This window comes from Juglans microcarpa x Juglans regia, chromosome 1D, assembly GCF_004785595.1.
Source record: "Juglans microcarpa x Juglans regia isolate MS1-56 chromosome 1D, Jm3101_v1.0, whole genome shotgun sequence".
Classification (NCBI taxonomy): domain Eukaryota; kingdom Viridiplantae; phylum Streptophyta; class Magnoliopsida; order Fagales; family Juglandaceae; genus Juglans; species Juglans microcarpa x Juglans regia.
Window position 1 is genome coordinate 40,446,599 of NC_054594.1, and position 25,094 is coordinate 40,471,692.

Consider the following 25,094-nt stretch of genomic DNA (forward strand, 5'->3'; position numbering starts at 1 on the left):
CGGCTAATCCATAGCACACCTTAGCTGGCACTATATTTTTTTTTCCTTTCTTTCTCTAAACGCAGACCACATCTCTCTCATTAGTACTTCTCCCTCTCATTAGCTCTCTCTCTTGTCTACACTCTCTCTCATCAAGCTCTCTTACTCATCACATCTCTCTCTCACTCCTCGGGTCTCTCTCTCACATCAATTTCATCTCAGTTGCCGAAGTAGAATTGAGGAGGATCAAAAGAGTTATGGTAGGGAGGAAAGGCATAGTTGGGGAAGTCATGAGTGAGAGAGAGAGAGAGAGAGAGAGAGAGAGAGAGAGAGAGAGAGAGAGAGAGAGAGAGAGAGAGAGAAGTGGAGAATTTTTTCAACAAGAAATGTTATCACAAGGTGGTGGCGAACATGGACAAAATTGTTTTTGAGATTTAGTCAACAGGTGTGAGATTTCTGCTAAAGCAATAAACAATCCGGCCCCAAACAGATCTTGGGTAATATACTTCCATGGCATGGAACTCGAACTTACCAAATTCAGCAGAGGCTTCGAGGAAAGTGGGTGCCATCCACTTTTGGATTAGAAATAAGAAAAAAGGAAGGGAAAAAGAGAAATCAGAGAGAACGGACGGAGTTTTATTATGAGATGTTTTTGGTAATTTTACTTAAACCACGTAGGACGTAGGGTGTGTTATGGCTGCTCTCCAAATAGGGGCTGCTCCCAAGCTTTTTTCATCGAACAATACATTCCTTTATTTTTTTTCAATATTAAAAAAAATACAAGATCGAATATTGTCCTATCCGTAACACTTGTGAGTCACCCCTTCGGTCTACTTAGCAATTTTTATTAATTATTAGTGATAGTTTTTTTTTTTTTTTTTTTTCTCCAGACCCCATTTTAAGGTTTAAGTAATGGTTTTATATATTGAGTCTATCTTATACATTTATTAGATGGCAATAACACCACATCTGGGTGCTCCCACACAATTAGCCAGTTGAGAGAAGGCAAGTCAAGCACCTGCCGTTTCTTCTACATGCAGGAAACGAATTGTCCTATAAATGACAAACTAAAACAAAGAAAGAGACAAGTGAACCAGATTAACATGGCGAGTTTGAGGTGGAACTTCTGTTTCTTGGTTCTTTATGCATTCCTTCTTACCCACTCCCATGGTCGCCGATGCCTGCCAGAAAAACATGTTGCCTTATTCGTCTTCGGGGATTCACTATTCGATGCCGGAAACAATAACTACATCAACGTCACTGCTGAATCCAAGGCAAACTTTGAGCCCTACGGGATGACCACCTTTAAGTACCCCAACGGAAGATTTTCTGACGGCCGGATAGCCCCTGATTACATAGGTAACAGAAATTGCTATATATGACGTTTGTTTCTTCAGTATCTTGATTTTGTTGCCAAATTTGACTGTTGAAGCTTTAATTGTTTCAGCTGAGTACGCAAAATTGCCATATATTGCCCCATATCTGCATCCTGGTTATCATCTATTTGTTAATGGGGCAAACTTCGCATCAGCAGGAGCTAGTGCCCTTGGAGAAACGCATCAAGGATCGGTATGTAATCTTTCACATTAGCAGATGGAGTGGGACGTTGTTCTTGCAACATTCTACCCAAATTCCAAATCTTTGTATATGAATGTCCAAATATGTTACGTCATTTTCTGAAATAAATATGATGCCGGTGTTAATGCTTTTAATGACCCCAGGCGATACACCTAAAAGCTCAACTGGGTTATTTCAAGAACTTGGCGAGGCTGTTTAGACGAAAACTTGGTGATGCAGGAGCCAGGAAATTATTGAAGAGAGCAGTTTACTTAATAAGCATTGGGGCCAACGATTATCCTGGCTCTTCAATGTCGAATTCCAGCGGACCTTCCCCCTCCTCTCAAGAATACGTGGACATGGTGATCGGCAACTTGACATTTGTGCTCAGAGTAATAAAAAAAATTAACATTCACTGCAATATTTTAAACGAATTAACTTTATCTACTTGAATTCTTGTTACAGCTTGGTTTTATGGTTTTTTCTTGATCATTTGCTAGGGAATATATGAGCAAGGAGGAAGGAAATTTGCGTTTCCAAGCGTGCCGCCAACACTTTCGCTACCAATCAGCAGAGCAGGAACGGTGGCAAACAAAGACGACAAAATCCGAGAGAAAGTTGCAGAACTCATAAAACTGCACGATAAAACACTTTCTAGGGTCCTCCAGGAGCTAGAGAGACAGCTCCGTGGATTCAGATATTCAAAAGCCACTCTCTTCACTTTTCTTAGTGAAAGAATAAACAGTCCTTCAAAATATGGTATGTCTTGGCTCTGAATGCACACAGAGTACATTTTATTAATTAGTATCATAATTCGATTCTCATTTCTATCATAGACTGACAGAAATCTGTGTCGTGATTAATTACGTTTTGTGAAGGGTTCAAGGAAGGGGAGATAGCATGTTGCGGAACCGGTCCTTACAGAGGACTTTGGAGTTGTGGAGGAAAGAGACCAGTGAAAGAGTACGAAGTGTGTGGGAATCCCAGGGAGTATGTGTTCTTTGACTCTGCTCATCCGTCTGAAAAGACCCACCAGCAACTTGCTGAGCTAATGTGGAGCGGACCCCCCAATCTCATCGGACCTTACAATCTCAAAGCTCTGTTTGAACTCTGAGATCGATGTAGCTTTTATATGATGAGAAACAAGCAACTCGTATATGCTATCATCAACCAATAAAATGAAAATTGCACTTTCCTTAAAATATTGCTGAATATTAATTAGTCTTACAACCATGAAAGTCGTGATTTATTACATTACTTTGGTTGTTTGTGACATGATATCTTGAACGCATGCGATTAGGTCGGCCATTCGCAAGAAATATTGAACTAATCTACCTGCATGTGTTGAAAGTTCAACTGAAACAATTTATCTTTCCTTTTTCCTTACCTGTATATAAATGAAAATCGCAAGAAACCAGAAAGTAAACAAGATCTAACATGGTGGGTTCAAGGTTCCTTTTTCTGTTTCTTGGTTTTGTGTGCGAGCCGTCTTATCCCAACCACACCACGACTGATTTGCAGGCAAATTTTTGGCCATATGGAGAAAGCTTCTTCAAGTACCCCACTGGGAGGCCTTCCGATCGATGGCCGTCTAATTCCAGATTTCATTGGTAAAACTCAGATATTTTCTTCCCCTTATAACCAAAAGTGTCGCTCAAATTCACTTTTGAAGCATTCTTGCAGCCGAGTATGTAAAGTTTCCACTGATGCCACCATATATATATCTACATCCTGGTTATCATCGATATACAGATGGGGCTACCTTTGCATCAGCAGAAGCTGGGGCTGATCTGTTGTCACTCACTCGCCAAGGATTAGCATGCAAAAAAAAAAAAAAAAAAAGTGGCAATAGTTCCTTGAAATACTAATTTTCTCATCTTATATTACCCTCTTGGCTCTTTTGACATAAGAACATCTTGTATTGTAGCATGGTTGAGTACTTCCCTTTTGTTCTTTTCTTTATCTGATCTATCAGGTGATAGACCTAAATACTCAACTGAAGTATTTCCAAGGACATGGAAATATTGCTGTTGGGGCCATTAATACTAGGCTGTGAAGCAGAAACCAAGACATTGCTGTCGAGAGCCGTTTACTTAATTAGCCTTGGCAGGAACGATGACCTAGTCCCTTTCGCTACAAATCCCAGCATTCGTGAATCCTACTCTCAAGAATAATATGGTAGATATGGTGATTGGCAACTTGACAACTGTGATCAAAGTAATTATAACAATCAGTGTTAAAATACTCCGTAGTGTTTGGTTGTTTATTCATATTAAAATATTTCTTAATATCCAAATAGTTAAAAAGCAAGTTTTTAAGAAAATTGATGTTTTCCCTTTAATGTAATTTTTTGAATTTTGCATAACTTAGTTACACTTTTAAAAATATTGTGAACGAAAATATCCATATAAATTTTAAATAATTATAGATTCGCCCTTGTCTTATCTTATCAAGTGACATTCTCATTTTATCAGTATTTTCTTTTTTAATTTGAATTTCAAATTTCAAAATTTAAAATTTTTATCATTTTAAGTAATAATTAACACATCGGCACGGTATGATTGTGTAATTAAAAGTATTAGTGTAAATAGCATTTTTTATCTTTAAAAAATCATTTTTATTTATTATCAAATAAATATAATACGTTTGAAAGTATTTTAGATATATAATTATCAAACAGTAAATAAATTTTTAATAGAACTAATACTTATTACTTTAAACTCTACAACTATAAGCCTTAAACTAAAAGTTATATTACGTGCCTACAGCAATTCTAAACATGCACGGTATAATATGTGATATCCCATTTGGCATTTGATAAGGATAAATATATCCCAGACTACAAAGTTGAAGAGATAAATCTTTCCATGTGAAGACAAACATAAAGAAGAGAAATAAGGGAATCGAAGATATCAATACTCTTGAAACAACTTGGATTACATCAGCCTACATAAAGGCATATAAGATCTAAAGTACAGACTCTTCTTTTGAAGCACTTGATGACTATAAAGTCTTTTAATTAAAGTTTTACTTAGGAAATAAAAAGACACATCATTCATCAATGAGAAACCAAAAGATAACGTTCAGAAATTAAAAGACAACTCTTAGAAACCAAAAAGCCTTATTAATTGATCCCTAGAATACTCAATAGTTTTCGTAACTTTGGATTTTGTTAAACTTGCAACAAAAGCAGCCTATGAACGAAGAACACATCAAATAATGACAACTTGACTTAAAGTGAACAAGGTTGACCGTGATGGCCCAACATTTACTACTCCTCACAAGTTTTGGTGAAACATCATATCTTATCTCATATAATTATTAGGGTGAATAGGAACTAACCGGACTGACCGTCGCTGACGGAGACCGGCGCAGAACAGGTAGGCCGACAGGAGAAAATAACCAAAACTGAAGTCGGCCAGTTTAGTCCTGGTTTGAACAAGGTTCAAACCGCTGAACCGGCCAATATAATATATATTTTATATATTTCTAACGACGCCATTTGACATGAAACGACACCGTTTTGTTTTAAACCATATGAAAATAATTAAATGAAATGATGACATATGGTTTAAACCAAACGATGTTGTTTCTGTGCTAGGATTAAGAATCACATGATTCTCTCCTTCTTGTGCCGAACTCCAACTTGGACTCTCTCGATCCTCTCTATTCTCAGACTCTCTCACTCCTCTTTCCATCTCTATTCTTAGGCTTTCTTGCTCCTCTCTCAGCCTCTCATTCAATCCCAGCTGCTGATGAACCCCTACACCACACGGTTGTAGTGTCACGGCCAATGCCTCTATCCTCTCTCAGACTCCCAGTTTCAGCATCTTATGATCGAGCAACGACTGCGAGCACTCTCATCTCTTTCCCTCTCCTCCGTCTCTTCGTCTGGTAACCTATTTTTTTTTAGGTTGATTCATAATTTTATCATTTAAGCATCTTTGTTGCTTCTTTGATCCTTGTGATTATTGGTGGATATGATCAAATTGCTGTCCTCTCTCTCTATTTGAGATTTATACAAAATATGGGAAGATTTGAGACTAATTTAAAATTATTTATTTGTGTATGACTATGTACAGAGCGCAGACATTAAATTTTTGAAGCGAATTATTGGATTGTGAAGTGTGAACAGTAATCTGAGAATTATTCCTGAATCTCCACTGTGAGTGTTCTTAATATGTTTGATTTAATATTTATTTTGCATGAAAAAATTATTATTGTTAATTTATGATATTCTAATTGTGTTGTAAAAATAGTTTGATATAAATTGAGAAAAGATGAGTGAACTAAAACCTAAATTAGAGTCTTAGACTTGTGATATTTGTCATATTGCAAACTAGTTATTCTGTAATTATAATTTGTGTTATGCACTATGTATAACACACATGTAAGTTATAACATTTATGTTTTATTTTATAAATTAGATGGATTCTTCGTTGACTCCGATTATTATTGATTCAAATGAACCAACCATTAACTTGGGAGATGATTTGAGGGAGACCTAAATATTAAAACCCCCTAGTGCCCTTACTAGTAGTACTTGTCCATTACCTATGAAACGAGAAAGGGAAGGATTCAACGATTGTATGAGACCATTTTACAAAGGTGGAGGGTTGTCCAGTAGATGATCCGAAAGCTAAATGTAATTATTGTGGTAAGCCATATGCTTGACACTCAAAGAGGAATGGAGCTTCAACAATGCAAAACTATTTGCCTTCATATCCTAAAAATCTTCATAAATGTGAGCCTTTGGATAGGTACCAAAAAACATTAATAGGTGAGACAACACCTGTGGAAGAGGTTGGAGAGAGTAATTGCATTAAGGAGTCTTGTAACCCACAAATATAGTGAATGAGCTGTGAGGTTGGTGATTGTAGAGATAATAATTATTGATGAGATACCATTTATAGTTGTTGAAGGAAAATGATTTAGGAAAGTGTTTGTCTCTTGAACCTCGGTTTAAAGTACCATGTTGTGCCACAGTTGCAAGAGATTGTATAAAATTGTATGAATTAGAAAAGGGAAAACTTAAAAAAGTGTTTAAAGATGGTGGCATGAGGATTTCGTTGACGACTGATACATGGACATTGGTACAGAATTTGAATTATATGTGTCTAACTACACACTTCATTGATAAGGAGTGGAAATTGCAAAAAAAAAAAAAAAAAACATTGATTTTTGTTTAATCCCTAATTATCTAGGAATACTATTGGAAGATATGTTGAGTCGTGCTTGCTTGATTGGGGCATTGATAGAATATTTATTGTAATTATTGATAATGCAAGTTTAAATAATACTACAATTTCATATTTGATACAGTTTTTGGCTAGGAATGTGTTAGGGGTAAGTATATGCACATGAAATGTGCTCATATATTAAATCTTATTGTGAATAAGGGTTTGAAGAAGTGCAATGATGCTATCACAATGGTTAGAAATGCAGTTAGCTATGTGCGTTCATCCCTCGCAAGATTAGACAAGTTTAAGAGATGTGCAGAGAGAGAACAAATTAATTGTAAGAAAATGCTGTATCTTGATGTACAGACACAATGGAACTCAACCTATATGATATATGAGGCGGCTGAGAAGTCTGAGAAGGCTTTTAGGTGAATGGAGAGTGAGGATTCTAATTTTCTCTCTTACTTTGATGATGATCCTGGGCCTGAGTAGATGGAGCCTCCTAAAACTAGGAAGTGGGAGACAATGCGAGTGTTTGTTAAGTTTTTAAAAATGTTTTATGATGTCACTAATAGATTTTTTGGGTCTTTATATGTGACAGCCAACACCAATTTTCTAGAGATTTGTAATTTCCAAAATGAGTTGATTATGTTGAGCGAGAGTACTAATAGTTGTTTGAGAAGTATGATCATAAATATGAGAACAAAATATGATAAGTATTGTGGGTCATTAGATATGATGAATTTGTTCATGTTAATTGCAATTGTGCTTGATCCACGAAGCAAGTTAGGGCTTTTTACTTTCCACCTAAAGAAAGTTAATGATGAGTTTTGTGCTGAGGAGTTGGTGTCGAGTGTGAGACAGGTATTAGCAGATTTGTAAGCGGAGTATAATGCTACATTCGATTCCATCACGAGTACCAGAACATGAACCCCATTCAACATTTAGAACCATGAATGATAGTGTGGCAAACGTGAGACCAAATGGTTCTACGAGTGGTATAGAGCATCTTTCGCCATGAGATATACTATTGCCAAAACAAAAGTGGATCGATATTTATTAGATGGTTGTGAGGCACTCAACCCATCTTTTGACTTGTTGACTTGGTGAAAAATTAATGAGTCTAACTATCTTATACTCGTGAGGATTGCATGAGTCTTATTGATCATACCTATTTCCACAGTTGCATCCGAGTCAGCATGTAGTATGGGATGTCGTGTGCTAGATCCTTTTCATAGTTCGTTGACTCCGAGAACTGTTGAGACACTTATTTATACTTAAAACTGGTTAATGCATCTGTCAACAACCATTGATATCCGAGAGGCTATGGATAATGTGGAGAGTTTTATAGTAGAATCGGATTATATTTTTTTTTGTTTTTATTGTAATTTAATTTTAGTATTTTTCATAATCAAAATTTACTAACATTTGATCTTTTATTCTTATTATTAATATTTGTATATAGAGTTGGGCGCACAATCAAACATGACAACTATTAAAGATTGAAGGTTGAAGCAGTAAACATGAAGATCACTCTCAATTTGTTATCATTCATCTATGTTATATATATATATATATATATATATATATTATACATTGTTTCTATGTTTAAGACAACTTGTTTTCATTTATTTATGTTATGTTTTTAACTTGTGTTTTGCCATGCTTAAGACAATTTGTCTTTTTTTGTAAAATGTATTATGTAATACTAAACATCTAGTGTTTTCACTCGACTAAAAATGTTGAGAATCTTCGAATTATAAGCATTCAAGTACTAGTAAGGATTAATTGAGAAGCCTGGTTTATATTCCATCTGCACTAGAACTGTGGAAATGCTTCAAGTTTTTCATTTTTGGTTGATGCAAGCAGTAATGATAAATTCATCACGTTTTTCAATTTGATTTGGAGTCCACGATTGCATGGATGGGCATATGGATCCCATGGATGATGCATGGTGAAATTAACGCATATAGGAAAAGGAGAGTTGTGTGAATTCATGATATGTTTCTTGCACGTAACAAAGACCTTTGGGGGGATAAGCATGGACTATTCGAAAGTCCAAAGTCACGTGGGCAAGGGGCCCGAGGGGATAATATTAGAGACGGGAAATGATATTTATAATTATAAAATATTTAAATGTCACATATTTTTTTTTAAAAAATTAAGTAGATGTGAATCTTATTTAAAAAATTAATTTTTAATAATAAATCTTATATTTTTTAAAAATAAATATGTGAGATTTATACAATATATAACTATATTTAATATTATTCGCTAAAAGATGACGCAAACTCTCATCGGACGGGGATAAGATACCTGAAAAGTCCAGCTTGGTGAGCTTGGTACGGATAGCATCTTCTCAGCACCCAAGGGTCAGGATTCGGCCATAAAAATCCTTAATTTGGTCGAATAGTTTCAATAGTCGTCGGTCCATGATCTGAAAAAAATGTAAAAACCGACACCTACGTCTAGAAGAAATGCAGACCACACATTTCCTTCACCCAAAGCACAAAGCAGCCTATAAATAAAAAATCAAAACTGTGACTAATTAATGAAGTTAACAAACTGAAAGTACATAATATATTAATGAACATGATGAGTTCAAGGATCCATATCTGTTTCTTGGTTTTGTGTGCGAGCCTTGGTATTATACCAACCCCAAGCCTTGGTCACAGTCACATATGCCTGCCGGATGACCATGTTGCTCTATTCTTCTTCGGAGATTCTCTTTTTGATGCAGGAAACAGTAACTACATGATCAACACCACGTACGAGTTCCGGGCAAATTTTTATCCCTTTGGGGAAACCTTCTTTAACTACCCAACTGGGAGATTTTCTGATGGCCGTGTAATTCCAGATTTCATAGGTAAGATATGCACGCACACACTCATCATACCATTGTTTTCTTTTCTTTAGAACCTGAAGTCTCTTTCTGTCGGCTAAGTTTTGAAAGCATGCACTGACGTTGCAGCTGAGTTTGCTAAGTTGCCATTGATTCCGGCGTATCTACATCCTGGTTATAAGCGATATGCAGATGGGGCTAACTTTGCATCTTCCGGAGCTGGTGCTCTTGTCGGAACTTATCCAGGATACGTAAGCTTCTACCTGTTCATTGGATTTCAATATTAGGCATCTCGACATGCAATTGAAATGCAACGAACTGTAACTGTTGCATTATCTGATTTCTTATCATCCGATCTGATTTCTCGAAAAGAATTGAAATTTATCTTTGATTGTGAAATAGATTGTAAAATAATAGTAAATGTATCATTACTCTTTTACAAACAGTCATCTATGCTGACATGGTTAAGATTTTGCGTTTTGTGCTTTCTTTTCCCCCTCCCTTCTAATTAATAGGTGATAGACCTGCAAACACAACTCAGTAATTTCAAGAGAACGAAATTGCTATTGAAGAAAGAAATAGGTGAAGCAGAAGCCAAGACATTGGTGTCGAGAGCTGTTTACATAACCGCCATTGGAAGCAGCGATTACACATCTGCTTATTTTGCAAACTTTAGCGTCTTTCAATCCTACTCTCCAGAAGAGTATGTGGATATGGTTATTGGCAACTTGACAACTGTGATCAAAGTAACAACACTTCCATTCGTACCCAATATTTGAAACAAAAATTGTTTTATATGATTCTCTCTCTCTTTTTCGATTGTTAACTGGGCCACAAACATACTTTGATTGTTTCTTATATAGGGAATACACAAGGAAGGAGGAAGAAAATTTGCGTTCCTAAACATGGCGCCATTGGGTTGCATACCATTGTTTACGGCAATAAACGCAGGTGAATGCGTGGAGGAAATGACAGCACTGGTAAAACTGCACAACAAAGCACTTTCACATGTCCTCCAGGAGCTAGAGGGCCAGCTGAAAGGATTCAAACATTCAATTACAGATTTATACAGTTTAGTCGATGAAGCAGTTAATAATCCTTTAAAATATGGTATGTCATGATGGCTATTCAATTTCATAGTACTGCAGGGTGCAATTATATTTGTTCTAACGTAGGCTAAAATCACATATATTGCATTTTTACCAATTCTGATTTTGTGAAGGTTTCAAGGAAGGGAAGACGGCATGCTGTGGATCTGGTCCTTACAGAGGATATCCCACTTGTGGAGTCACTGGAGTGAATGGATCCGTCCAAGGGTATGAATTATGTGAAAATCCCAGTGACTATGTGGTCTTTGACGCTAGCCATCCCACTGAAAGGGCCAACTTGCTATACGCCAAGGCGATGTGGAATGGAAACCAAAGTGTCACACGGCCTTACAATGTAAAAGCACTTGTTGAGCAGAAGTGAAATGAAGATTTTCTCAAGCCATTTGTTCAATTTGCCAAACTCACATCGTTTACCAAATTAATGAGTTAGCTATTGCTTCTTTCTAGATGTTAGTGTTTGGAATAATCTACATATGCTCAGAAGTTTCGAAGTTGAATTGAAGTAATAAGGTTGAATCGTTCTTGCTCTGTTTCATTTTCTTACTATTATCTGCTGTTATAATTTCAGACTCACAAATAAATATTCAAAAAACCAAATTAATGTAATTGGTTGTAATATGCAATTTAATATTGAATATCAGACAATCAAATCTCAAGAAAATATATGATTAACATGATCGGTTTAGTTTTCTATTTAAATTTGATAGAAAACCCGAAATCACAGTATATACTCATGCAGATCAAAAATAAAAGTAAGAATAATAAAAAAAATTATGAAATCAATACAAGAAATTACATGGTTCGATCCTAATGGTCTACATCTACGGCAGGAATAGTCTAGGAGTTCTTATTATTGAAGAATGCATCAAAACTTGAGTTTACAATCACTTACAACCATTGATCATCGCACAAAATATAGATTGGTTTCCTCGTATTATCTTCTAACAAAACCACACCATAAAAACACACTTGATCATTTTCTCAAACTTCAATTTGATTTTGGTAAAACTAGGGTTTGAAAAAACCCCTTCCGTTTTTCTCCAGTATCGCATGTGGCTTCAAAGGAAAAAGTAAAGTGCTTTTCTCTTCTGCATCTCACGATTCCCGTAGACACAATTGCCTTTGATATACAAATATATATAATTATAACTTTTCCATCAATTAAATATTATAAGTTTGCCATTAATCTATTTACAAAAGTGCCATTAATGAAATACAAATATAAAAACTTGACACATCTTCAACAAATCTCTACCTTGATAAGTCTTTTATCCTTGCAGAGTGATTTTCTTCTTCCTCTAGATTGTTCTTGCAAAGTAATTCGAGCTCTAATAGCTCCTCATATTAATGAAATTTTGGCAATGCCTAAACTTGGTAGCTGGTAGGGATTTTGTCATCATATCAGAATGGTTTTCCTCAGTTGGAACCTTTTCTACTTTAATCTCTCCAGATGCTATTACATCTCTAACAAAATGAAGTCGAATGTCTATGTGTTTAGACCTTTCGTGGTATACTGAATTCTTGGCAAGATGTATAGTGCTTTGGTTATCACAGTGAACTATGATAACCCCTTTAAATATGCCTAACTCATATGAAAAACTATTTAATCACATAGCCTCCTTTATTGCTTCTGCCATAGCAATATATTTAGCTTCAGTTGTTGATAAAGCAACTACAGATTGTAAATTAGCTTTCCAACTAATAGCCCCTCCAAATGCTGTAAATACATACCCAGTCAAAGATTTTCTGGTATCCAAATTAGCAGCATAGTCAGAATCTACAAATCCCTCTAACTCAGTCCCCTGTTGCATATCTCCTCCAAACCTCAAACCTAGACACTGAGTTCCAATTAAGTACTATAATACCCACTTCATAGCATGCCAATGTGGCTTACCAGGGTTACTCATAAACCTACTTACCATGCTAACAAAATATGTTAAGTCAGGTCTAGAGCACACCATAGCATGCATGATGCTTCCCACCATGCTTGCATAGGGTATATCTTGCATAAATCTAATGTCTTCCTCGGTTTTAGGGGCTTGATTTATGGACAGTTTTGAATGCTGTCTTATTGGTGTGCTAACAGGTTTTAAATTAGACATGCCAAACCTGTCGAGGATCTTGGTGATATAGTTTTTTTGAGATAGATAAGTTTTCTTTTCCTATCTTTAACTATTTCCATACCTAATATCATCTTAGCTGGCCCAAGTTCCTTCGTCTCAGCTTGACCATACCTCTTTGGGGGGGGAGGCGGGGGTTTATAACCCTCTTTTTCTATCCCTGTCCAAGTTGCATGAACTAATGCCACCTTGGTCCTCATCACCTAAAGTAGAAGTTTGAGTCTTAGCATCCTAGCCTTCTAATTTTCTCAAATTATTGTCAGGTTGCTCTACCTCAAGATCTATCTTCTCAGGGTTAGTATCCTGAGTGAGTTCAAGTCTTTTAGTTTTAACTTGAGCCATTTCATGTTCATTAAAGATCACATCTCTACTAATGATACATTTTTGTATCACTGGCTCATCAATCCATAACTTGTACCCTTTTACTCCCTCAGGGTACCCTACAAAGATACATTTCATAGCCCTTGGTTCCAGTTTGTCGGTTCGAGTGTGAGCATACGCAACACACCCAAACACCCTCAAGTAGTCATAGTTAGAAGGTTTTCCAGTCCACATTTCTTGAGGAGTCTTAAACCTTATGGCTGAAGAAGGACTTCTATTAATTAAATGGATTGCAGTTGGGGTAGCTTCAGCCCAAAAAGACTTAGGAAGTCCAAAGTTTGACAGTAAGCATTTAACCCTCTCCAATATGGTCCTATTCATCCTCTTTGCTAGACCATTTTGTTGAGGGGATTCCTTTACTGTTTTATGCTTAGCCATACTCTCCTTCTTACAAAATTGATTAAATTTACTTTAGAGATACTCAAGTTCATTATCAGTTCTTAATTTCTTAACCTTCATTCCTTCTTGAGTTTCTACCAATTTCTTCCATTCCTTGAATTCTTTAGAAGTGTCACTCTTATTTTTAAGGATGTACAACCACACTTTTTTGGAATAGTAATCAATTATAGAGAGGAAATAACTTCACCCTCCATGTGAGTTGACCCTAGCTGGACCCCAAAGGTCCTAGTGCACATAGTCCAAGGTTTGTTTTGTAGTGTGAGTGGCTATTTTAAAGCTTACCCTTTTTGCTTTCCCAATGATGCAATCCTCACAAAAAGGTAAATTTTCCAGTTTTTTCTCATCTAGCAACCCTTGCTTATGAAGTTCTAAAAGTCCTTTGTGACTTACGTGACCTAACCTTTTGTGCCATAGAACAATCCTATTCTCACCCTTCTCTAGGATAGAAGAAACCTTACCTATAACAGTTTTCTCAATAAGGGTATACAAGCCATTTTTAATGACTCTTTTCATCACGATAAGTGAACTCTTAGAAACCCTCAAAGATCTAGATTCAGATTTGAAAATGTACCCGGATTGGTCTAACACACCTAATGAGATTAGGTTCATTTTTAATTTAGGTATGTGTCTAACCTCAATTAAGAGTCTTTCAATACCATCATGAAGCCTTAGTCCCACTGACCCTATACCCTGGATTTTACAAGACTTATTATTGCCAAACATCACAAACGCCCCATCTAAACTAGTGAAAGTTTCAAATAATGTTTTATTAGGACACATGTGAAAAGAACATCCTAAATCAAGGATCCGTTCTTTTATTGAATCAATCTCGGACACATTTAGAACCTTGGCACTCTCATACCCATAACTCACAACCGAGACATTCCCCTCCTCCTTAGACCCATTTCCTGTGTTAGGTCTCTTGTTGAGGCAGTCTCTTTTGAAATGCCCATCTTTGTGACATAGGAAACATTTTAATTGCTTTCCTTTAGACTTGGACCTACCCTTCACATTGTTTTTACTGTTTTTTCCATTTTGACCTCTTTTTTCAGCTTTCCCTCTCACAGTCAAGCCCTTCCCAGTTTCAAATTTTATTTTAGACATGGCTTGTAATTCCCTGGAGTGTAATACGGCCTGAACCTCATCTAAGGTCAATGTTTCCCTCCCATACATCATGGTCTCTTTCAAACTAGTATAAGAATTATCCAAAGAACTCAACAATAAAATTGATTGATCTTCATCGTCAATTTTAATATCAATATTAACTAAATCTAAAATAATTTTATTAAAAGCAACGAGATGGTCAGAAATCGATATACCTGCAGACATCTTGAATGTGTAAAGCTTTGTTTTCTTGTACAATCGGTTGGCCAGAGATTTTGTCATGTAGAGGCTCTCTAATTTCAGCTAGATTTCAGCAACGGTGTCTTCGTTGGCTACCTCCCTCAGAACTTTGTCTCTGAGAGACAGAATGAGTATGCTGTGAGCTTTTCTCAAGATTTCTTTCTTATCATTCTTTTTAACAGATTCCATTTTCTTTTCTCCAAAAGGAGCTTCTTGGAGACCCTGTCGAGTGAGAAGAGCTTTCATCTTGATCCTCCACAGTCCAAAGTCATTCTTTACATAAAACTTTTTGATATCCAATCTCGTAGTCCCCATCGAACCAAAGCTCTCAATTCCACTTGTTATAATTTCAACCTCTCACAACTAAATACTCAAAGAACCAAATCAACGTAACTGGTTATAATATGCAATTTAATATTAAATATCATACAACCAAATCCCAAGAAAATATATGATTAACGTGGTCGGTTTAGTTTTCTATTTAAATTTGTTAGAAAACCTGAAATCACAGTATATACTCATGCAAGATAAAAAATAAAAGCAAGAATAATAAAATAAATGTGAAATTAACACAAGAAATTATGTGGTTCGACCCTAATGGTTTACATCCATGACAGAAACAGTCTAGGAGTCTTTATTATTGAAGAATGCATCAAAACTTGAGTTTACAATCACTTACAACCATTGATCACCGCATAAAATATGGATTGGCTTCCTCGTATTATCCTCTAACGAAACCACACCATAAAAACACCCTTGATCATCTCCCAAGCTTCAATTTGATCTTGGTAAAACTAAGGTTTGAAAAAACCCCTTCCGTTTCACTCCAGTATCGCACGCGGCTTCAAAGGAAAATGTAAAGTGTTTTTCTCTTCTGCATCTCACGATTCCTGTAGGTACAATTGCCTTTTATATACAAATATATATAATTACAACTTTGCCATCAATTAAATATTACAAGTTTGCCATTAATCTATTTACAAAAGTGCCATTAATGAAATACAAATATAAAAACTTGACACATCTTTAACATTTACATTCTGGGGAAATGCTTTAAGTTTTATTGATGCAAGAAGCAGTACTAATATTTGTTAAGTTTTCACTTTCTGAAAAATTTAAAGCAAGGGTTTTAAACTGTTTATAAGTTAAACTAATAATATCTCAAAATTTAATACAACAGAAACATCTACAAGTATATATAATTCAATTATTTCAATCATCTGCAGAGCAGATCAGGATTGATATATGTCCATTCATCCCTTTCAGAGACATGATGTAGGCCCATTATAATTAATTCCAAAAGGAGATCAGAGAGACTTTTATTGATTGTTTGACAGTAAATTTTTCTCCTAAGACGTAAAGAGCCCCTAAGACGAGACAGAATATTCATAGAAGACCACCATAGGCCGTTGCTTCCCTCTGCTCCCATCCTTGCCAGGAAATCTGCCGAAACATTTCCCTCTCTAAAAATATGAAATACTCGAACGAGACCCCCTTGATAATATCCATGACTTCATGCAATAGTCCTAAAGATACCAGTTTTCACATCTCTGTTCCTTTACCCACTTGACCCCGACCTATATATATATATAGTCATATAAGATCTAACGTATAGACTCTTCTTTTAAAGCACTTGATGACTATAGAGTCTTTTAATAAAAAAGAAAAAGAAAAAAAAAGGAGTCTTTTAATTAAAGCTTTACTTAGAAAATAAAAAGACACAGAGATGAGAAACAAAAAAGGAAATAGTCAGAAATTAAAAGGCCACTCTTAGAAACCAAAAAGCCTTATTAATTGATCTCGAGAATACCCAATAGTCTTCAAACGCTTGATTTGGTTACAACTCCCAACCAAAACAGCCTATAAATGAAGAACACATCAAATAATGACAAGTTAACTGAAGTGAACAAGGTTGATCGTGATGGCCAAACATTTACAAGTGAAAAAGTTAATTAAAGCAATGATCACATCTAGAGATGTTGAATTCGTTATTTAAAACATGAAAAATGGTTTATCCGATCCATAAAGAGATTTCATAAAATTAAGTCTATAAATTAACCTATAATACGTTAAATCTACTTTATAATAAAATTACTTTTATAATCTAACGTAACAAATGATCAAACTATGTCAGTTTGTAAGTTCTCTTTATCGCTGTTGCCCTTCTCTTAAAACATTCATGTTTTTCATTTTTGAGTTGCTTAGAATTACACATAAATGTGTCAGGAAATACACAAGAAATTAAGGAGGTAGGAAATTTGGGTTTCTAAGCTTGGAGCCATTCTGTTATTTACCGATGATGAAAGCAGTAAAGAGAATTGGATACAATATTTTTGTATGAACCACACTTTTGTATTATGTAATCAATATCCTAATATAGGTACAAGGAAAAGCTATAAAAGGAACATATACGAGAATCAAGCTATACAATATGCAGTGGATAATTTGTGCTCCTATAATCAAGTGAGTGATTTGCTGTCCTAGAATCTAGCTATAGACAGTGCCATCCTATATTGAAGCTTGATTATGTGATATCATTTATACGCCCCTGCAAGAATAGTGTACCATCAGTTACTCCAATTTTGGAACACAAAAGTTGAAAACGTGAGCGATATAGCGGCTTGGTTAACAGGTCAGCAAGTTGATCTTGAGTAGGAACATGAGCAACCTTCAATGCTCCATGAGTGACATGATCCCTCACAAAATGAAGATAAATTGCAATGTGTTTCATGCGTGAATGCATGACGGGGTTAAGACTAAGATGAGTGGTGCCCACATTATCACAAAGCAACGAAGGTGGTTCTGGAAGTGAGACACTGAGTTCAAGCAAGAGAGATTTAACGCATGCAATTTTGGATGTAGCAGCAGCAAGAGCGTGATATTATGCTTCTATGGAGGAGCGGGCTACAGCCTTCTGTTTTCGAGTTCTCCACGAAATTAAGTTTGAATCAAGAAAGAGAAGATAAGCAGTGGTTGACCTTCTCTCATCCTGATTACCTGCCCTGTCAGCGTTTGAAATACCATGAAGGTGTAGAGGAGATGATCGACGAAGTAAGATGCCATGGTGAATAGTGTGCTTCAAGTAGCATAGGAGTTGCTTAGTGGCTTGCCAGTGAGTGGAACTCAATTTGTGCATGAATTGTGCCAATTTATTCACAGCAAAACTGATGTCAGGTCTTGTGAATGAGAGGTATTGCAAGGCACCATCACTCGATGAAATTTTGTGCAGTCAACAGGAAGAGAGCTATCAGCAAGGTGCAGTTTTACACTTGTTGACAGAGGAGTAGACACAGTTTTAGCTCCTTCCATGCATGTTCGATCAAGGAGATTGCGGACATACCACTGCTGAGTTAGAAAGAGGCCCTTTGTGGTAGGGATGACTGCAACTCCCAGGAAATAGTGAAGAGGGTATAGTTCTTTTAAAGAATATTCAGCACCAAGATGATGAACAATTTGATGTAGATGGTCACTATTATTTCCTGTGAGAATCAAGTCATCAACATAGACCAAAGCATGGATTGTGATGCCACCAGAATCATAGATAAACAGGGAACAATCAGAGGCCGAATTGTGGGACCCCAAGTGCAGTAAACTTTGGCGAAAGGCAGTATACGAGGCGTGAGGCACCTGTTTGAGCCCATACAGCGATTTACGGAGTTTGCATACAAATGAGGGGTGAGAAGAGTCCACAAAACCTGCTAGTTGCTTTATAAAGACATCTTCATCAAGAGTCCCATGTAAGAAAGTGTTGTTAACATCAATCTAAAAAAGAGGCCAATTTTGTTGCAATGCCAGGGTGATGACCAAGCGGATAGTAGTAGGTTTAACTATCGGACTGAAGCTTTCGCCATAATCAAGGCCAGGGCGTTGATGAAAACCTTTGGCCACTAATCGAGCCTCATACTGCACAATACTGCCATTGGAATTGTGCTTGTGCCTGAACACCAATTTATTGCCCACAAGATTCTGAGATGGATGAGGTGGAACAAGTGTCCATGTGCCATGTCGAACTATGCAGTGAATTCATTGGACATTGCCTGTCTCCAATTGGGATCCTTTATGTCTTGAGAAACACAGGTAGGTTCAACCGAAGGAAAAACATGATGTTTAGTGACAAGAAAAAAATGCTTGGGTCGATATATGTTGTTCATGGAGCAAGTAGTCATCTGGTGAGTGTGCACAAGTGGCATATTTTCTGGTTGTGGAGATGTCTGGGTAGAAGAAGAAATAGATGGAAGAGAGACACTAACCTCGGGTGACACACTCTGATCAGAGTGTGCAGGATGCGTAGGAGGAGCAGAATCGGGAAGCATCACTTCTGGACCTTGCACTGGAATAACTCGAGGAACAGGCGTGACCTCAATGCTGAGACACGGCATGCTTGAGGATGTTAGAGGTGGTGCAGATGGAGATATTCGAAATGGAAAGATATCTTTAGCAAGGGTGACATGTCTGGAAACGTAGGTACGGCTGGTTTCCAAGTGAAGGCATAGATAAGCACTTTGGGAATCTGAGTAGCCAATGAAAATGCAAGGAAGGGATTTTGGCTACAATTTGTAAATAGTATACGGTTTTAGCCAAGGAAAGTACAAACATCCGAACGTGCGAAGCTTGAGGTAATTGGGAGGTCGATGAAATAGTTTCTCAAGAGGACTTAGTAGACCAAGTACGGGTGTGGGAAGTCTATTTATTAAATAGACTGCAGTTTTGAAGGCTTGAACCCAGTGGGACATTGGCATTTTTGCACGATGGAGAAGGGTCATACCGGTCTCGACAATATGCCAATGATGTCGTTCAGCAGTACCATTCTATTGGGGCGTATGTGGTGCAATAGTAAGGTGGCTAATCCCTTGAGAAATGAGAAAAGGTTTCAGTTTAACAAATTCCCCACTATTATCAGAGTATAAGTTCTTAACTTTGTGACTGAATTGCCGTTCAAGAAGAGGAACAAGTTGGTGGAAAATACTAGCAACATCAAATTTATTATGAATTAGAAACAACTAACAATACTTGGTAAAATGATCAACAAATAAAACATAATATTTGAAAACACCTATGTCTACAATAGGGCAGGACCCCATACATTAGCATACAAGTATTCAAGTGGAGAATGACTTGAAAGAGACGTGTTGGAGAAAGGAAGTTTGTGTGATTTGTTAATATGGCAGGATATGCAGGTGCTGCTAGACTTCTTGGAGGACAAAGGAAGGGACTTGCGACTAAGAAGATGCTGAACAATTTTGAGGGAGGGATGGCCAAGATGATTATGCCATGCATCAAGAGAGACTCGTGTCCCAGCAACTAAGGCCGAAAATGCTTGCTTATTGGTAGCCAGTACATAGAGCGGATAGACACCCTCAATGTAGTCACCTCGAAGCAGTTGCGCTCCCGTGATCAAATCCTTTAGAAGAAAATAGAAGTCAAACTATTCAATAGACATTCGATTGGTTTTGGTAAAGCTATGAATGCAAATGAGATTTTTTTTTTAATAGATAGCACACAGAGAGTATCATCAAGAAGAAATGTACATGTAAGGGAGGTAAGACACATAGAGCCAACATGAGTAACAAGCAAACCTGTTCCATCTGTTGAGAGAAGTCTTAACAGCGATTTGAAATAACCAAATCAATTATCAAATAGCGGATATAATAATCTCCCACTTTATGTGAATTTGTTAGAAAGTAATTTAATATAGAATAATCTAAAGCAAAATCACACATACACAAAGAGCCAATAATTTTTTACGTGGAAAACCCTTCAAAGCAAAGGGAAAAACCACGGGACCTTGTCTAGTTAAACTTTCCACTATCAACAATGATGTGTACACAAATGTTCTCTCTAGATAACACTAGAGGCATACAATTAACAATAATCTCAAGAAAAAAAAACTTTCTTGGCAACCAAACAATATGATAGAAGAGACTTCACCAAGGAGGATGCAGTACTATTCATGGCTACGAGCACCAGAAATACTTCAGATTGTAAAGCCTTGAGTCGTGAACGTGTCTGCAAAATTTCAGCTCGATCGGACCACAGATCGATCGAAAGGTTTGATGGAAACTATACGGCCTGCTCTGTTTTGACAGCTTCTTTTCTCTCTCATGATTTCCCTCCTTTTTTCACACACTGTTTCTACTGTTCACGGCAGCAACTTAGGTTTTAATAAACCTAATTAAGTTGGGCTTAAACCCTCTCTCCATGTGGGCTTAATGGACCCACATGGGCCACCCTCCATATAGGAGGAAACCCACACAACAAATCTCCCCCTTCCTGACTATGTGGGGGGAATCACCATACCTGCTTTTGCTCTGCATACTTTAAGTTTTTGCATAGGTAGTGGTTTTATCATCATATCTGATCCATTCTCATCAATATGGATTTTTTCAATCTGTAACAACTTCATATCCAATGCATTACGAATCCAATGATACCTCACATCAATATGCTTGGATCTTGAATGAAAGGTTGAGTTCTTACTAAGATGGATGGCACTCTGACTGTCACAATAGAGAGTATACTTCTCTTGTTTCTCTTCATCTATATCAACTCTTTGCTTGCTTCAGTTATGGCAATATACTCAGCTTCTGTGGTAGACAAAGCAACACATTTCTACAGCTTGGATTGCCATGACACAACTCCCCCTGAATAAGTAATCAAATACCCTGAAGTGGACTTTCTGGAATCAATGTCATCAGCCATATCTGCATCTGTAAACCCTTCAAGTATAGGGTTACCATTTCCAAAACACAAATATACCTTGGAAGTACCTTTGAGGTATCTCAAAATCCACTTAACTGCATTCCAATGCTCTTTTCCTGGATTTGAGAGAAAATGATTGACTACTTCAACTGCATGAGCTATATCTGGCCTCGTGCATACCATTGCGTACATTAGACTACCCACTGCTAAGGCATATGTAACTCTTTCCATATCTTCCTTCTCTCTATTTGTGGAAGGACTTTGCTTTGTGCTCAACTTAAAATGAGTAGCAAGAGGAGAGCTAACTGTCTTAGCTTTATTCATATTGAATCTGTCGAGTACTTTTTCAATATATCGCTCCTGTGACATACGCAGCTTCTTCTCTTTTCTATCTCGGTAAATTCGAATACCAAGAATTTGCCTTGCTGGCCCCAAGTCCTTCATGGCAAATGACTGATTTAACTGTTTCTTCAGATTTTCAATTCTTGAAGAATTTCTGCCAACAATCAACATGTCATCAACATAAAACAATAATATTATGAAGTCATAATCACAAGATTTCTGCACAAATACACAATGGTCAGAGGTGGTCTTCTTGTAGCTTTGCTCTTCCATAACTTACTCAAATTTCTTATACCATTGTTTGGGCGCCTGCTTTAGACCATATAAACTTTTCGTTAGTCGCCACACATAATCTTCTTTGCCTTTCACCCTGAAACCCTCTGGTTGCTCCATATAAATCTCTTCCTCTATATCACCATGTAGGAAAACAGTTTTCACATCCATCTGTTCAATTTCTAAGTCTAGACTAGCTGCTAAACCAAAAACGACACGGATGAAGGACATCTTCACAACTGGAGAAAAGATCTCATCAAAGTCGATACCTTTTTGTTGACTAAATCCCTTAACAACCAGCCTAGCTTTGTATCGTGGTCGGGAAGTGTGTTCATCTTGCTTCAATCTATAAACCTACTTGTTCATCAAAACTCTTTTTCTTTTGGGCAACTCTACCAGTTCAAAAGTGTGATTGTCATGCAATGACTGCATCTCATCTTGCATGGCATCAACCTATTCTGCCTTATGTTCATCTTCCATGGCTTCTGCATAACACTCGGGCTCTCCCCCGTTAGTCATTACCACATACTTGTCTGTAGAATACCGAGTGGAAGGATGTCGGTCTCTGATAGACCAACTGAGTGGAACATCTGGTAGCATCTCTGATTCTGGCAACTGATCAGAAGTCTCATTCTGTAAGGGAGCATCTGCATCACTTGGACTCTGTTGGTCATCTTAAGTAGCATGATCAACCTGTGCTAGCAAATCTGTCAATGGCATCGGCTCCAAGTCAATCGAACCATCATTGCATCGTATCACTACTTTATTTGTCTTCTCAATATCTTGTATGGTTTGATCTTCAATAAACACAACGTCTCGGCTTCTCACTAGTTTCTTATCAACTGGATCATATAATATGTACCCAAACTCATCCGGGCCATAACGTAGAAAGATACACTGTCGGGTCTTCACATCGAGCTTAGACCTCTCATCCTTTGGAATATGCACAAATGCTTTACAACTAAAGACACGTAAGTGATCATAGGTAACTTCCTTACCAGTCCAAACTCTGTCTGGTACATCAAACTGAAGTGGAACACATGGTGTCATATTAAGAACATGTACAGTTGTATTCAAAGCCTCACCCCAAAAGGATCCAAGCAATTGTGCCTGTGAAAGCAAACATCTCACTCTCTCAATCAATGTTCTATTCATCCTCTCAGCTAAACCATTCAACTGAGGAGTCTTCGGAGGTGTCTTTTGATGCCGAATACCTTGCTGTATGAAATAATCATCAAATGGCCCTGAATACTCTCCTCCGTTATCAGTTCGAATGCACTTCAGCTTCTTTCCAGTCTGCCTCTCAACTAAGGCATGAAACTGTTTAAACATTTTTAATACTTGATCATTTCTTTTCAAGGTATAAACCCAAGACTTCCGTGAATGATCATCTATGAACGTCACAAAATACAAAGAACCGCCAAGTGTTCTTGTCTTCATAGGACTACAAACATCTGAATGAACTAGATCAAGTATACTTGACTGTCTTGAAGAAGGAGAACTTTTGAAGGAGATTCTATTCTGCTTCCCTGCCAAATAGTGAGTATACTTTTTCAAAGATGCACTCTTCATTCCAGACAGAAAGTTCTTTTTAGCCAATATTGCTAAGCCTTTCTCACTCATGTGGGCAAGTCTTTTATGCCATAATTGTACTGTGAGCTCATTCTCCATAACATTAATAATACTATTGGAGAGCCTTGCTTGTAGCATGTACAAATTTGAAATATTCTTGCCTCGAGCTATAACCATAGCACCTCTTGTAAGCTTCTATTGCCCATTACAAAAGGTGTTGCAATACCCTTCATCATCAAGTTTACTTGTAGAAATCAAGTTCAAACGGATATCAGGAATGTGCTTCGCATCTCTAAGAACAAGCACTGTGCCATTATTAGTTTCCAAGCACACATCTCTAATGCCAGTAATTTTAGCCAAGCCACCATTTCCCATCTTTACTGTGCCAAAATCACCGGGTACATAATTTGTGAAGAAATCATTTCTGGATATAGCATGAATTGAGGCACCACTATCAATCACCAGTTAGTTTCATGAGAAACAATGTTTACAACATCATTATCATCATAAATAATGAAGAAGTCTCCAGTAGTAATGGTGGCAACTTTATCATCCTTCTTTTCATCAACATCCTTCTTCTCATTTCTTTTCTCCTTGTATTCTCTCTTCAATTTTCTACAATATTTCTTGATATGCCCTTTCATGCCACAATGATAGCACTCAACATTAGCAAACTTGTTTGACTTGCTTCTGCCTTTATCTCTGTTATTTGGACCTCTGCTTTTACTCCTCCCCCTGTTTTCTGTAACCAAGACCTCTGACTGCGAAGAGGAACCCTGTGATTTTCTTCTCATCTCTTCGTTCAAAATGTTGCTTTTAGCTAGATCCATATTGATTACACCATCTGGGGCTGAGTTAGATAATGACATTCTAAATGTCTCCCAAGAGTCCGGCAATGTACCAAGCAAACACAAACCCTGTACCTCATCATTGAACTTGATACCCATTCTAGCCAACTGATTAATTATTCCTTGGAATGTGTTCAAGTGATATGTCAATGGAGTTCCATCTTGATATTTCAAAGACATCAAATGCTTGATCAGATACATTTTATTGTTTCCAGTCTTTCGAGCATATAACTGTTCAAGTTTATTCCAGAGTGTACGTGCATGTGTCTCCCCACTAATATGGTTCCAAACATTATCATCTACCCACTGCCTGATGTACTCACAAACTTGTCTATGTTGCAAAGTCCATTCTTCATTAGATTTATTTTCAGGCTTCTCAGTAGCAAATACCGGTAGATAAAATTGTTTCACAAATTAAAAATCTTCCATTTTACCTTTCCAAGTGTGAT

General features: G+C 37.0%; 2 protein-coding genes and 1 long non-coding RNA gene across 5 annotated transcripts; 2 read left to right on the forward strand and 1 right to left on the reverse strand.

Annotated features, from left to right (window-relative positions):
* The first annotated feature begins 925 nt into the window (after window positions 1-925).
* Window positions 926-2,738, forward strand: LOC121259986 (GDSL esterase/lipase 2-like). 2 transcript variants are annotated; one of them, XM_041161839.1, is made up of 5 exons: window positions 926-1,338; window positions 1,427-1,548; window positions 1,701-1,928; window positions 2,037-2,295; window positions 2,423-2,738. In XM_041161839.1, exons 1-5 carry the CDS (start codon window positions 1,014-1,016, stop codon window positions 2,539-2,541), a joined length of 1,053 nt encoding a protein of 350 aa, XP_041017773.1. In that variant the 5' UTR covers window positions 926-1,013; the 3' UTR covers window positions 2,542-2,738. The 2 variants fall into 2 exon arrangements, with proteins under 2 accessions (XP_041017773.1, XP_041017764.1); XM_041161830.1 differs by having other exon boundaries at window positions 927-1,338; window positions 2,415-2,738.
* LOC121262176 lies at window positions 2,728-3,093 on the reverse strand. The gene is made up of 2 exons (XR_005940053.1): window positions 2,952-3,093; window positions 2,728-2,871 (listed from the first exon to the last, which is right to left on the reverse strand). It is a non-coding gene; the product is annotated as an uncharacterized LOC121262176 (long non-coding RNA).
* LOC121260068 (GDSL esterase/lipase 2-like) lies at window positions 2,884-11,188 on the forward strand. 2 transcript variants are annotated; one of them, XM_041161932.1, is made up of 5 exons: window positions 2,884-3,146; window positions 9,688-9,809; window positions 10,074-10,304; window positions 10,422-10,668; window positions 10,781-11,188. In XM_041161932.1, exons 1-5 carry the CDS (start codon window positions 3,074-3,076, stop codon window positions 11,026-11,028), a joined length of 921 nt encoding a protein of 306 aa, XP_041017866.1. In that variant the 5' UTR covers window positions 2,884-3,073; the 3' UTR covers window positions 11,029-11,188. The 2 variants fall into 2 exon arrangements, with proteins under 2 accessions (XP_041017866.1, XP_041017861.1); XM_041161927.1 differs by lacking the exon at window positions 2,884-3,146 and adding an exon at window positions 9,140-9,582.
* Window positions 11,189-25,094: the final 13,906 nt, after the last annotated feature.